Source organism: Conger conger, chromosome 5, assembly GCF_963514075.1.
Source record: "Conger conger chromosome 5, fConCon1.1, whole genome shotgun sequence".
Taxonomy (NCBI): Eukaryota; Metazoa; Chordata; class Actinopteri; order Anguilliformes; family Congridae; genus Conger; species Conger conger.
Window position 1 is genome coordinate 54,744,253 of NC_083764.1, and position 14,602 is coordinate 54,758,854.

At 41.6% G+C, this 14,602-nt stretch overlaps 1 protein-coding gene across 5 annotated transcripts in view; it reads right to left on the reverse strand.

Moving 5' to 3' along the window:
• Nucleotides 1-14,602, reverse strand: part of wdr33 (WD repeat domain 33) — a 33,341-nt gene that overhangs the window by 7,132 nt on the left and 11,607 nt on the right. For all 5 annotated transcript variants that reach the window (XM_061241219.1, XM_061241217.1, XM_061241215.1 and 2 more), the window contains exons 6-13: nucleotides 14,398-14,549; nucleotides 10,901-10,998; nucleotides 2,768-2,894; nucleotides 2,269-2,423; nucleotides 1,694-1,772; nucleotides 1,339-1,449; nucleotides 801-895; nucleotides 593-679 (exon numbers count right to left, since the gene is read on the reverse strand). In XM_061241219.1, the coding sequence (XP_061097203.1) occupies nucleotides 593-679; nucleotides 801-895; nucleotides 1,339-1,449; nucleotides 1,694-1,772; nucleotides 2,269-2,423; nucleotides 2,768-2,894; nucleotides 10,901-10,998; nucleotides 14,398-14,549 (904 nt within the window). The remainder of the gene's footprint in view (nucleotides 1-592; nucleotides 680-800; nucleotides 896-1,338; nucleotides 1,450-1,693; nucleotides 1,773-2,268; nucleotides 2,424-2,767; nucleotides 2,895-10,900; nucleotides 10,999-14,397; nucleotides 14,550-14,602) is intronic.

Sequence of the window (14,602 nt, forward strand, 5' to 3'; positions counted from 1 at the left end):
TCACACCTACAGCAAAACATACAATTAGACCAATTAAAGAAAACCCATCAGTAAATATGGAAAATTGTAACTGAAAAAGCACTGAAATATCACTAATTAGGAGGCTAGAGGGTGCATTTCCTAAACTCAGAACAGCACAATCAGAGCACCCCACAGCAGTGTTAAGCAAAGTGTCCCTTTTGCCCAAAATGTACTTGTGTCAGACTGAAAGACTCTGGCATCAACGATAGCACTGAAGAGGCTTGTGTGTTATACCTTCAGATGTGTTGTGACAATGATGCTGATAGCGACGCCGCGCTATGCTACGCTACACCCTACACTGTGCTATATGTACACGCTATGCGCTATGCAGTGCGATATGCTATACGCTATGCAACACGCTATGCTATGTGATATGCTACGCGCTATGCTACACGCTATGCTATGTGATATGCTACGCGCTATGCTACACGCTATGCGCCATGCTACACGCTATGTTACACGCCATGCTATGCGCCATGCTACACGCTGTGTTGTGTGATATGCTACACGCTATGCTGTGTGATATGCTACGGGGTGCTACGTGCTGCGGTCATGTCTTTGCGTCTCTCACCGCTCTGCTCCTGCTCCATGGCCACCTTCAGCTGCTCCGGAATGCCCATCCCAGGGATGGCGGCCAGGCTGTTGGGCTCCATGTCATCTGGAGATAGAGGAACAGAGTGTTACTGCATCGACAGGAAGGCCCAGACATTCTCTGAAAGAAAACATCTCCATCTCTCTCATACACACAGAGAGACACACACAGAAACACACACACTCACCGTACTCCACACCATCCTCGGACATCCCCGGTAGCAGGTTGAGGTTGTATCGATCCCTCATCTTGTCTCCTGGTCGATTGCGGGTCCAGAATTTACTGTGGATGAAAAAAATATGAATAAATATTCAGTAGAAGCTCCCTACCGAGGTGGCAAAGCAACTGTACTTGCCAGAGGATCTGGGATCTCAGTTAACTAACTGTTTGAAAAAGTAGTGCGTGGTGAAGATGCAGATACACACTATAATACACATTAATCAATGTAATATTTGTTCTTACATTTAAAAATATATCACAGGTAAACAACGAATGAGCTAGGTGGCATTGTTAGACCCAAGTCACATCCACTTGGATTAAAAAGCTGTTGGTGGCGACCTGAATGGAATGTTCATTTAAAATCGTTCGACAGTAACCGTTTGCTGCAAACACAGTTCGCTGTGACCGTTCCCTGTCTCGTACGCACGTCTGATGTGACGGGTAGCTATGAGCTGACATTACTATGTGGACCCCCACCTGTAATGACAGAGCATTGTGTACTGTACCTGGTGTGGTCGTTGGACCCGGAGCACAGGATGTGTCCCAGGGGGTGCCAGGCCAAACTCCAGATCATCCCCTCGTGAGCCATCTCCATGCCCCCCACCTCCTTCTCCACTCTGGGCACAAACACAGGGAGCATTCAGGACACCTCCTCCACCCCGCGGAGGCCGAACAGACCGTTCCTCCTAACCACTGCTATCTAATAGGCCCGTGCTGACCTTAAGCAGACAAGAGAAAGACTGAACCACAGTTTATACTGTTAATCTGAGCTGGCCGACTGATTAGCTAGTCAGTAGTAGTGTGTCACGGTCAGTGTGAGAAAGCCGTTTACTGATTGGAGGATTGGGCTGTCATTCTTACCCAGCGTTCCAGAAGAGGAGGGATCCGTCCGAGCCCCCGCTGGCAAACAGGCCTTCGTGGACGGGATGCCAGGCAACAGCTGCACACACACACACACACACACAGATACATACACATTCACACAGCTGTACAACACGCTAAACCCTGTTCTTAAACAGTCGGTGGAGAAAGTGTATGGAAACAGGCTGATATTGAGCTATGAGGTAGGATCATGTTGCGGATTTGATGACAATACTGGGGCATATCCGAACTGAAGGGGGCAGTAGTGAGTGCATAACGGCAGTTCTTGGGGTAGGTACAAGTATGGGGATAGATACCAGGGCAGCAGTAACTGAGGGTGCAGTAATGACAGAACAGGGGCAGTTACAAGTATGGGGGTAGGTACTGGGGCAGTAGTAACTATGAGGGGGCAGTTACAGGGGCAGATCTCAGAATGGGGGCAGGTACTGGGGTAGCAGAAAATGAGTGCACAGGGGCAGTTACTTGGGCAGATCTCAGTATGGGGGCAGGTACTGTGGCAGTAGTAACAATGAGGGAGCAGTAGTATCTATGAGGGGCCAGAACTCCTTGCTGACCTGTGGCCTCCTTTTTGTGTCCTCTGAAGACCTGCAGCTCCTCCTTCAAGTTCCTGATGTCGAACAGCTTGCACAAGTGGTCACGTGACGCAGTCAGCAGCCAATTGCCATTCAGGTTCCACTTGACTTCCATCACTGTGTTCTTGTGGGCATGCCTGAGGGTGAAAGCAGGAGGAACCTCAATCTTTCATGCGTTTTGATTGGTTAGTCCAAACCCCAATCCTCGTAACACTACTCTACATAATCCCCTTTAGATGGGCAGTCTAACTAAAAAAATAAAAAGTTCTACAAAAAAAATGATGTATGATGAGGAAACATTCAGCATAATCAAACAAAAAAATATACATAAAGATACAAAATAATAGAGTAAAAGTGCAATGCAAGAGAATACATTAGAAGGTTAGAAAGATCATAATATTCAGATCTGGGTAAAATCATTAGTTGTTCATCTTGTGCGTTTGGGCGCAGACAATTGCATAGGATCCGGTCCAGTACTTACAGAGTGGCCAGACTCTGTCCTGTCTTGGGGTCCCAAAATTTGATTGGCTGCTGGCTGTCCTTGCTGCCAGAGACCACCAGGCCCTTTGTGGGGTGCCAGTCCACACACTTTACATCCGCACCATGGCCTGTAGGGAGGGGAGCGGGTTAGACACACAGCACCACACACTGACAGGGCTGTAGCAATGTTATCTTTATGCCAGAAGGTTATAGTTGTAACCAGGAACTCACACCTGAATTAACTAATCAAGGGCATTGACAGGGGTTTGATTGGTTCAGTTATTAAATCAGGTGTGTGAGTTCCTGGTCACAATAAAAACCTTCTGGCAAGTGGGAGGACTGGAGTTGAGAAACACATCTAGAGTGTGTCAGTGGGTTTCCATTGATCGGTCAGTGTTGTAGTTTGTGTTATGCAATTGTACTTGAAGGGAAAATAGGATGGTGTCAATGGTTTCCAAAAAATAATAATAATAATTCAGGCAACAAAGAACTGATGCCAAGTAATTAGGATAACAATCCGTCGTAGCGGTTAGTACATCACGGAGAGGTAGTGAACACAGACACTATACTACAGTTAAGTGCTATTGTTGGTGTAGGAGTGAGAATGAAAGTAACGGTTTCCTCGCCCACACAAACAAAATCTAAGCAGATATTACGCATCGTGCCCTGCTCCAAAATGTGCAGTTTTTACTTACGCTTCTGAAAATCACCATTACACACTGTGAAAGTCCTCATATTTCCTAAAACTGAGGTAGATACAGTAGATGCAGGTAGGGCTCAAAACATACCAGCGGCTGGTGTGGCTCGCATCTAATTTAAGAGCATCTAACGTTCTGGCCGGAAACCTGAGCAGTTCGCTAACCGCTGAAATATGATTCACTTTAAAACCAAACTGTGACTCAGGTCTGTGTAAAACGGCTATTAATGAAGAAGCCCTGCTGCTCTGAAGTACACGTGTTGTTTTTGAATAGTAAATGCACATCTACATTCTCTCAGATCCAAAATAAATTATTAGTAATAATGTTAATTTTATGTTGTTGTCGCACCTGTCGTGGAACTTGAGGTGAATTAAAATATCTGGGGGGACTATTTGAGCTGCCATCTAAAATATACAGAATTACGCCTCATCTTATTCCAGGAAGAATCCAGCTTTGCAGTAGCATAAAACACTTTATATACAAAAAAAAAACAAAAAACATATCAGAATTATTCATGATATCTAGATAATTTGCGGGATATGTTGGTAACTGATGCCTTCTCGTTTTTTTTGTGGTGTGATGGATTATATCTGACGGTAGCCACTGGATTATATAAATGAAATAGTCAGTCATATCCTTGCAGAGCTTCAGGGGGGATGCAAGGCAGGGAGTTTAAATGGCCACTCTCCACTCTGCACCGCCACCACACACATACAGCAGAGCGGTGGTCTAAACCGTGAATCTCCCCCTTCCACATCACTGTGAACCAGTACATTCACAGTGACAATGTGGACCAGCCGCCATGTGAACTAATCTACAGTAACATGGAGCTCCGCCTCCCAGTAAGGACAAGTAAGCCTGACATTGGTTAGAATGATTACATGGATTCTGCTTTGATTGGCATCGACACTGACCAATCCTGGCTAACTTGGGTAACATGAGACCCCCAGCTGGTGACAGTGGGGGGGGGGGGGGAGGGGCGGGGGATTTGAGATCAGTTGTCAGTTTAGATGGTTTATATATAATGACTGGCTAAACCAGTTTTGTCAGTGTTGCTGGTGGAGACCGATTCTGACTCAGTTCGGATTAGCACATTGCAAAAAAAGCCCGTCTTAACATGTATTTCAGTCTTACAATGAGACTTACTCTAATTTTTCTCCTCTCAAGTAGAAGATATGACCTTGTTTTAAGATACTGTTTGCTTGACAAGTGAAATTCTCATCCCACTGGCAATTCTTGAAATGAGTAAAACTCCCAAATTAGCGATATTTTTATTTTATTTAGAAAAAAGTAAAATAAATAATATAAAACCTAAATACCTAAGACTTCATTTTTTGCAGTGCAATGATTGCATATAATGCTGTTCTTCAAAAAATTCTTAAGAAAAAGCATGGCATGCTACATTTAAATAATGCTTAAAAACTGTTTTTGCACAAATTAGTTGAATCAGAGAAAAGTTCTTCAGTTTGGTAGATAATCGCTTGGTTCTTTTTAAATGAACAGATGTTCAAGGCCTTTCCAACAAGATGGAGGTGTACATTTACATTAATGAGCAAATTACTTGAATCACTGAGAAAAAGTCCTAAGTTTGTTTTGGTAGATGATTGCCAATTTATCTTTTTAAGAGAACAGATGTTCAAGGCCTTTACAACAAAATTGTATTCATTTTTTTGCATCTCCTTTAATACTCTACATTGCCCCCTTCTGGATCTAGTTAATAACCTGATGAAAAGTGTGACATGCAAAATGAGTATTTGGCAGCCTAATGGGTCAAACTGATACGAGGAATATGTCGGTGGAATTTTGGGTAATGTGGAGCATTTGATACTCCCTGACTGTTCCTCAGGAAAAAACAAAGAAACTTTTGTTTAGGTCCTTTTCTTTGTTATCAAGGTAAATCAGTATATATTCTGGAAATCTTAACTACTGCAAGCCACACAACGTTTTAGAACCTCAAACATTAATTTACAACAGTATTCTGGTGCAACGTGAACATTATATTGTAATGAAGTTTATTTAAAATGTTACATGCAAAAGCATCATCAAGACTGACTTTTTCGGTCAGCCAGTTCTGCAAGCAAGCTCAAGATTTAAAAGGGTGAAAAACGGTTTATTCACTACCCCGTCAAATTCAGGCATTCATTTTTCCAAAAGACTAAACCTTTACCAAATGTTAAGGTTATGGGCCACAGATAAATTTGTACATATTTCAAGCACTCAATGCCAATCCAAAGAGAATTATACAATAATGAATCACAGAAAACGACACACAGCAGGACACTTCTGTTTACAGAATTAAAGTTAATTACTGACGAAATTAATGTCTTCTTAAACATTAACAACTTACTGACATTTCTATTTAGTTCAGTGCAACAAATTAATTGAACATTTAATTCCTTCATACATCTGTACACACAATTCAAAACACCAACTGAACAATGTGCGTTGGAGTCAATCAGTTGTACATCCAAATCTACAAAAGTCAAGGATCTTTAGTTTGAGATAGAAATGTTAAAGTCAAGTGTCCAGAAACGGGCCTCACACACACTCACACGATGGTTTGTTTGCTTCAGCAAAGTTTGTCATTGGTGACTTTATTGCACCAGCCCCTGTAGTTTGATCTGTAGCTAATCAAACTGGTTGAGTGCATTTGCTCAAATATTAAACATCCAAGTCAGTTTGAAACATATACCAGTAGAATCACGAAGGTGGCATGTCTGAATGATTGGATTACATTTGGGGCAAAAATATTTGCAAACAATACATTGTGGGGTTGGTATTACAAACGGATTTCATCATTAAATTTATAGTTAGCCGGTTCTCGTTTCATGTTCTCAGTCATAACTAGCTATTTCTTGGTAAATGTAGTCTAATCTTAGCAATATGATTTTAAATGGCATGAATCTTGTTCTCATTTGCAAATATACTCTGAAAGCAGCAAAAAAATAAAAATCCACAAATTCACTGAAAATAATTCAGTTGTACTTTGTTACACTGTAGTGTAGCTGGCCATCTGTAGCACTGCTGAATCCCAAACTACCTTTTATATTCATGAAACTCAATTTAGTTGAGGCCTGAGGTGAACGCAGTCTTCCATTCAAAATCTTTTTAGCTCAAATGCTATAAGTATTTTACAGTACATTTCCAGAACCCAGTGGGTCTGTCTTATCACAACACAAAATCAACAAGCCAAATAGAACAAAATCTAATTTTTGCCTGTTGGTCCAAACACTACTTAAATAAACAAATAAAACGAATTAATCATTTCAATTTCTCCAACAGTTCCTTAAAAGCAGCGAACACATGCTGCAAAAGAATTTAACAAAAGCACATCTATTAATACATGACTACAACTTGAGCAGGAAAGGAACATTCATTTTCAGAGGAAGAAAACCAATTTTACAGCAGTGAGGTAGGGCAGAAGATATGAAAAGCCACTAAATCCTACTCTGGTGTATGATAGTCCCCTAACCCGACCTATGCCAGAGAAATGCAAAATCCATTTTCTTTTGTTTGTGCATTTGTGAGACCCAGAAACTGATGTATTTTTATGATCATTCATACCATATGATAATATCAAGGACATTTTTTTAATAAAAGTTGGCAAGTGTTAGAAATATGGAGTCTCCTTTAAATGTCAAGCCGGTGAACTAGTTTTGCAGACATTGGAGCCTGGTGTCTGGGTAAGGCTCATTGCACGGCCCCGAAAGCCAGACACAGATGAACACATCGTCTCAGCCAGGACTGCCCAACCCTGTTCCTGGAGATCCACTCTCCTGTAGGTTTCCACTCCAACCCGAACACAGCACACCTCAATCAACAGCTAGAGATGTCACTGAGCTGCTAATGCGTAGAATCAGATGTGGCAAAACCTTAGGTCTCCAGGAACAGGGTTGGGTAGCCCTGGTCTAAGCAACAAAGAACAATAATTACAACACAGCCTGTGTGATCAGAGTTATTTGACAGTTTTTAATCTGTGGAGGGACCTCATCTTGTATAATACCAAAAATGACACAGAAAATATCAGGGCATGTCCCCTGCCTTTCTCTAGCCTATGCTGTAAACCGCACTATTAGACCCTGCCTGCCACTAGCTCAAGTCTGAATTCTCCCGACAATAGCATGTGCAACCAGTAGTGGAGTAATCTTCATTCCCGGTCCTGGAGAGCCGTAGGATCTGCCATTTTTTATTTCTTTTTTCCCCCCTTAATATCTGCAACCAATTCCGGCCAAAGAAACCAGGAGAGGCGAGTTATCTGTGATGGGCTGCTTTCAGAGTAACAAGACACCAGCAGATCCTGCAGCTCTCCCAGACCAGGAATGGAGATCACCACAATAAGGCCATTTAATGATGTCAGTGTGTGCATTTCAACAAATATACATCAGACTAATAACCCTTTTAGCAAGTGCTCTATTGCTCAAAGAAAGCTGTACATTTTGGCCACTGTCATTTTTATTAAACATTTATTAGACATTGAATATTTAGTTATTTACACCTATTTCTGCTGACCTGATCCACCCACACCATTCTTTTTTTTTGCAATACCCTGTCAGGCATCTAGTTACTCAAAGGTGGATCTCTCTGACTCGTAAGTGCAGAAGTTACTGCACTAGCTAAAATAAGACAAGACTGTAGATGTGGGTTTCCTGCACAAACAAGCCTAAATAACAACTAAACTGCATGATTTTATACTTTACCCATTTAAATGTTCACTTGAAACGAGAGACAAATTGCTTCAGTTGTTTGAGGTATTTTCCACTAACATGCGCGAGAAAAAGGTTAAATGTGTTCAGTGTAAAATGTGGTCTAAAAAGCTGGGCTCACAGATTTGTGACCCGACAAAAACAAAAGCATTTAAAACCTGAACTGAAGCATAAACTGGATTTACCGCACTAGAGGGAGGCTTTCAATCAGAAAACATCCCTTCTTTGGCCTTCTCTCGTCTTGTGCGCACTACACATGAAATTTGATTGGCGAAGACGTAGTACCAACTCGTCACAAGGCCTCCTCCATAACCTAGTCCAGTAAACTAAAATGAGATTGAGAAGTTCCACAATGAATAACCTCAGTCGCGCCCTCCCCCCCCCCCAGTCTTACACTTTGAAGACCAAGATTAAGTGCAAGTGAATCGGTAGCGCTTAAAAAAGGTTATATGAATTAGCATTCATTACGGAGAAGGGAATCTGTACAGCTTCCTTTAACCACTTGTACACCATTAAATGTTAAAAACTACATTAGTTATTGCCAATTCATATTGGAATGAAAAAAACAGTCAATGTATTTAATGGTGAATTAATTATAAGTATATCCTACGATTTGCTAATGTATAAATATTCATGTAACCAATACATTAGTTAGTATTAAATACATGAACTAAAGAAACATTAAACAAACATGAAATTAACTTATTTGGACATTAATTAATTCACATTAACTGCATGAGTTAATGCCAACTAAATGTAACCTTATGGTAAAGTGTGGCTTAGAATTAGATTGACAATTCAGAGACACAACCAGCAAGCCAAAATGTGCATTAAACCAGGGTTAAAGCCCTGCCAATGGCAAAGACAAGACTGTTGTTAAAACCAAGTGCAGTGTTGTGCGTCTTTCTTCACACAAGAATGACTCCACATAACTCGTATGTAGCTGGGAACTAAACCAAATTAGCCGGAAAGTGGAAACGAAAACCAAACACACATTTAAATAGGATTAGTGACAGGAGCCATATCTCTGCCTTGTTTTCCGGTTTTGCTAGAACTGGCAGCTAAAAGCATTTTCATGCATTTCACTTTTGGAAGTGGCTCTGGATAAGACAGACGGCTAAATGCAACTACTATTTTGATTACGAAAGAGTAGACAACTTCCTTCTGTGAAATCACTGATTTCAAAAGAATATATGTTTTTAAAAGAATTCTCTTAAACACAAACTCATGCGATTCAAGGGGGCCCTATGAATTGCCTGATTTTTACAACATGGCAGTTTTATACATTATTGCCATTTGGCAGACGCTCTTATCCATTATCAACCTTAGCAGTGCTGTATCCTGCCAAACATTCAATAATTGGGCTTCAGTGTGTTTAGAGATGAAGATCTATTTACTTGCTTATATCCACACCACTCAGAGACTAAAATCTAAGTGTTAGCAAGGACATGTTTATATGGCTCTGTAGAAGAGGGGCTGCTTAGGGTAGAATTCTGCAGCCAGAGGGTTTTAGATTTTATTGAGTTATAGAGATGTCAGGTCCATTAGGTGTGTGTGCGTGTGAACATAACGGTGTGTGTGTGCATATTCTTATTTTGAAATATTTGAAACCTCAAATTCAAAACAAGTTATATGATCAGGACACACAAAAATATTTAAAGGTACAATGTTACAACTCATCCTTAAATAAACATAATTTACTTCACACATGCTGCTCAAAATGACAACATGCAGGTCAAACGAGGAAACTGCTTTTATGAACCATTAGTGAACTGTCAAACAGCTATGCTGGAGGTGGTCACTCGACCTTTATGAATTTTCCATCATGCGATTACCGTGGAAATTATTCCGAACTGTATTCAGGAAGTTAGTACCATAAGTAGCTTCGTAGCAGAGGCATGGAATATTTAGACAGAGATTTCTCAAGTTTATATTAGACAGCACAATTATTGTCAATAACGATTTCCATACTGGTAAAAATTACACAAACACAAAGGGGTAAGATTAATGTGATAGAATGTTCTCAACTGAACATTCAAATGCTGATGTAACAATCACGATTGGTAATTGACAGCAATGGCGCTATATAACAGACACGCACGCACACACCTCTCTGCCTCTCAAAAAAATAACCCTCTGATGCTGGAGCTTGAGCTAGGCTGACTAACATACTTCTATCATACGGGTTGATACTGTTATAAGTTTGTTGGGTTGTCCGCAAGCTGGACAAATTATCCACCAAGCTAGTTAGCTGACTAGCCATGAGCCATGTTTTTAAAGACTGAAAGCCAGCCAAGCCAAACGATGTAGTACAAGTGCTTTATTTAGATTAAATTAGGCAGGGACCTTTAATTATCACCTAAATGTTAACTTCAGCTCTGAGCCATGAGATAATTGTTCCTTGCACAGGCTAATTTAATCTGACACCGGTTGAATCTAAAGGTGAAATGAAAACACTATTGCAAGAAAATAGTTTTATCATACTGTGAAAAAACTAATTATACAGTTCTACAAGTACAGTGCAACGGAAAATAGTCATGACAAAACTGGCTAAAACCTGGAGAAGGCCATTGATCATTGACATTGTGTGTGTGTGTGTGTGTGTGTGCGCACGTATACACATGTAGAGCATTTTTGTGTTTTTGCTGAGTTTGGCATGAGTGTAGGTTTGTGTGTGTGCGTGTACACACACATACACACAGAGTTAACAGTGTGCACGTGTGACGGACATACCTCGGAGTATCCTCTCTTCGTGGCACCGAAGAAAGTCCCAGATGCGGACGGTTCCATCATCGGAGCAAGTGGCAAATTTATTATCCGTGGGTGAGAAACTAGAGACACAGCAGGGGGAGAGAATCAACATGGCAGGACCCCGCAAGGCCTCAGAATTCAAGACGGGGGCGTGTATCACAGCCCCACGCCACCCAATGGCAGAGCCAGAACCAGAGAGGCTCCTTCACCATGTGTCAAAGGGGAGTATAAATCCCCACAGTGCTCCTCCTGCAACCCTGCTACTGTGTCCAGTGACGTGACGTTCTTTACAGACATAAAATCATGCACAAATACTGTAGGGGGGAGCGTGTCTTCAGCAGGCTGGAAGGATTCAATGGCTTAAAGGCTACTGGGGGCTAAACGGTGAATTTACCAAACTGGGAGTGGGGGGAAACTGAAGGAAAAAATTGAAAATTTAATCAATAAAAATAAAAGCTTGGCCGTCGGTGCACAGAATAGAGGCGTTCATACTTACAGTGCAGTTCGTAAGTATTTGGACACTGACACTTTTTTTTTTTTTTTTTGTTCTTTGCAATCAATGACAGGGAAGTCGACAACCCATAGACATCACCAGACACTGGGTATCTTCCCTGGAGATGCTCTGCCAGGCCTGTACTGCAGCCCTCTTCAAGTCGTGCTTGTTTGGGGGGCTATTTGCCTTCAATCTGTCTTCAGCAAGTGAAATACATGCTCAATCAGTTTGAGGTCACGTGATTCACTTGGCCTGTCAAGAACATTCCACTTTTCTGGTTTGGATCACTGACCTGCTGCACGATGAAGCATCGTCCAGTCAGTTTTGATGCATTCGCTCGGATCTGAGATGTTTCTGAACTTCAGCATTCATCCTGCTGCTGCTCTCAGCAGTGACATCAATGCCAGTGAGCCAGTTCCCAATGCCCAAGCCACAACACTACCTCCACCGTGTTTGACAGACGAGGTGGCATGCTTTGGATCATGAGTTGTTCCTTTCTCTCCACACTTTCCTCCTTCCATCACTCTGGTACAGGTTGATCTGTCCACAACACTTTGACTCAGAACCCTACAGGTCTATTAATGTACATTTTGGCAAACTGTAACCTGGCCATTCTATTCTTGAGTCTTGGTAAGGGTTTGGATCTTTTTGGATCTCTTGCTGCCATACATTTCTCTTGTCAAAAATCTTTCACACATCTACGCCTACATACCGCAGTGTTCTTGATCTGTTGAAAAGTTACAAAGGGATTTCTCTTGACCAAAGGATTCTTCTTTCATCCACTACACTGGCCTTCCATGGTCTACCAAGTTGTTTGCATTGCAAAGCTCACCAGTTCTTGCTTCTTATAAATACCAAACAGTTATTTTTTGGATGCGTCTCCGATTGATTTTTTTCTTTTTCAGCCTAATGATGACCTGCTTTACTGGCATTGACACTTCTCTGGTCCTCATGCTGAGAGAAAACGACAGACTCCCAAATGCAGATGACACTCCTAGAATCTCTCTAGACCTCTCTAGTCTAGAACTCTAGACATCTCTCTACGTGTAGAACTCTAGCTCTTTTATGCATGAACTAATGATGAAACTTAACACAAAAAACTTTAATTAAAGCTGAAAGTCTGCACTTAGTGATTGTACGATTTGAGCCGTTTATAGTAGAAAGCGAAAACAATAGAAGTGTCACTGTCCAAATACTTAGACTGCACTATATATTCATCTATCACAATAGACAAGATGCAACGATGTGGTTTTTAAAAAAAAAAAAAAAAAAAAAAAAAAAAACTTCCCTTCAGGCATTAAATGCGATGGCAAATAAAATGGGTTGGGTTAAGTAATGGGCAGGGTTCTGAGCAATGACAAAATCCTAATTGGCAGGAGACATTTTACACAACCTAAAAAAAAAGAAATAACTGCAGAAGACTTGGAGGGACTGGGAGGGACTGGGAGGGACTGGAAGGTCAGGTTGGGGAAGTGGTCACTGAAAATGCACAGCAGGACCCTACACCATTTGCAGCCATTTTGAATGTAAATACTGTACATTTCATTGTAAAATCTATTTTGTTCCTCGTGGTATGAATCCAAAACAAAAAAAGACTTGAATATTATCTTAATAAAAAGCCATTTTGCTAACTGTGGATTAGCGTGTAGTGGCAGTCCATAGTGAAGATGACTGGTTCATCAGAGGATGGGCAGTCAAAAAAGAAGACGATATTGGATGGTTTTGTGAGTCAAGCTATTCACTGACAGGGCGAGTTACAGACTGAGATGATTGTGTGCTCTAGTAAAATGTGCAATGAATGGACAGGTACATAGGGGGCTTTGTGGCTTCTTCAGTCTTGAAATTAACATGCATAATTCAACAATTGTTCTAATTCTGAATTGGAACTAGGTTACAACTCTACTTCCAAACGTTTACACATTACATTAATGTCGATAAAAACAAAATGTCATAAAAATGGACGTAACCGGAAGAAATTGAAACCCGGAGGGCCTACGTATAGACCATTAAAAAAAAACAAATCCATTAAAATTTTCCGATGTCAAATGGTCTCTGTTAGGACTGCATTAACTTTAAATGGGGTAAGTACAAATACCAGGCATAGCAAGTATTTCAAGATATGGCTGCAATAACACTGGTTTCTGTCCTTTTGAACAAGGTAAACAATACAGCATATACTCTTCCCATGATTGGTCTTCCCTGATTGGTTCTTTATTTATTAATTTATTTAGAAAAATCTTCAGGTAACTCCACTTTTCAAATTAAAAAGCTTTTGCCATTGACAGGTGTGCAAGGGTGCCACAATTATCCGTGCTCAAACTCCCCTCTGCCTTCCTGGTGCCACGCCTCCACCCAACCAACTCACAGCAGAGGGGAGGAGCCCAGTCAGGTGGTACAATCACATGACACAGCTTCACCAATGGGAGCACAACACACAGGGAGTGGGGAGTGCAAGATGTGTGCAAGGCTTGGAGAGCTTTATTCAGTAGTCTAAGCGTACCCATGTTGTGTCTGGTTTTAAAGAACAACATTGTGACACTTAACTCTTAATTCAAAATGGCGTGGATCGCAAGGTATCTTTATTCCTGTCCCGAAACATGTTGTGGACCGTGGAGTGCAATGGGGGACTGTCCCCGACCAAACCCTCAATATAAAACCAGCGCCCTGTTCTCCCCGGAGGTTGGTACATCCACTCAGCCAAAATTTTCTAATGTGCCTACATATATTTATGAGTAACACTTTATTTAAAAAACCGTGGAAGACAGTAAAACCCATGGGTACATGGCAATGCGTATTCGAGAAAGAGCACAGTACACAACTCTGAGAAAGCACAGGCCCAAATGAAGGAAAGCAACGGCGTGAACTACACACGTCATGTACATCTCGGTGCAAAGCAGTGGTCAAGAACAACAGCAGAACAGTGCAGCGCCCCGGGAACACTGACAGGGTGGCGTTAACTACAGAAAACGGTAGATTGGGAATAGACCTGGCCTCTCTAATCGCCTCCTTGTGAGCCTGGAACATCTTCACGTTGTTCATGTTGGACTGCCAGTACTTGACGTAGCCCCCGTGGTCGGCAGTCAGCATCCACATGTCGTTGTGGGACCAGGTCATGGCTCGCACCGGGCTGTCGTGGGCCTGCGGGGGAGAGCGAACGGCCGCCTTAAAATACATACACCAAACACGCGCAC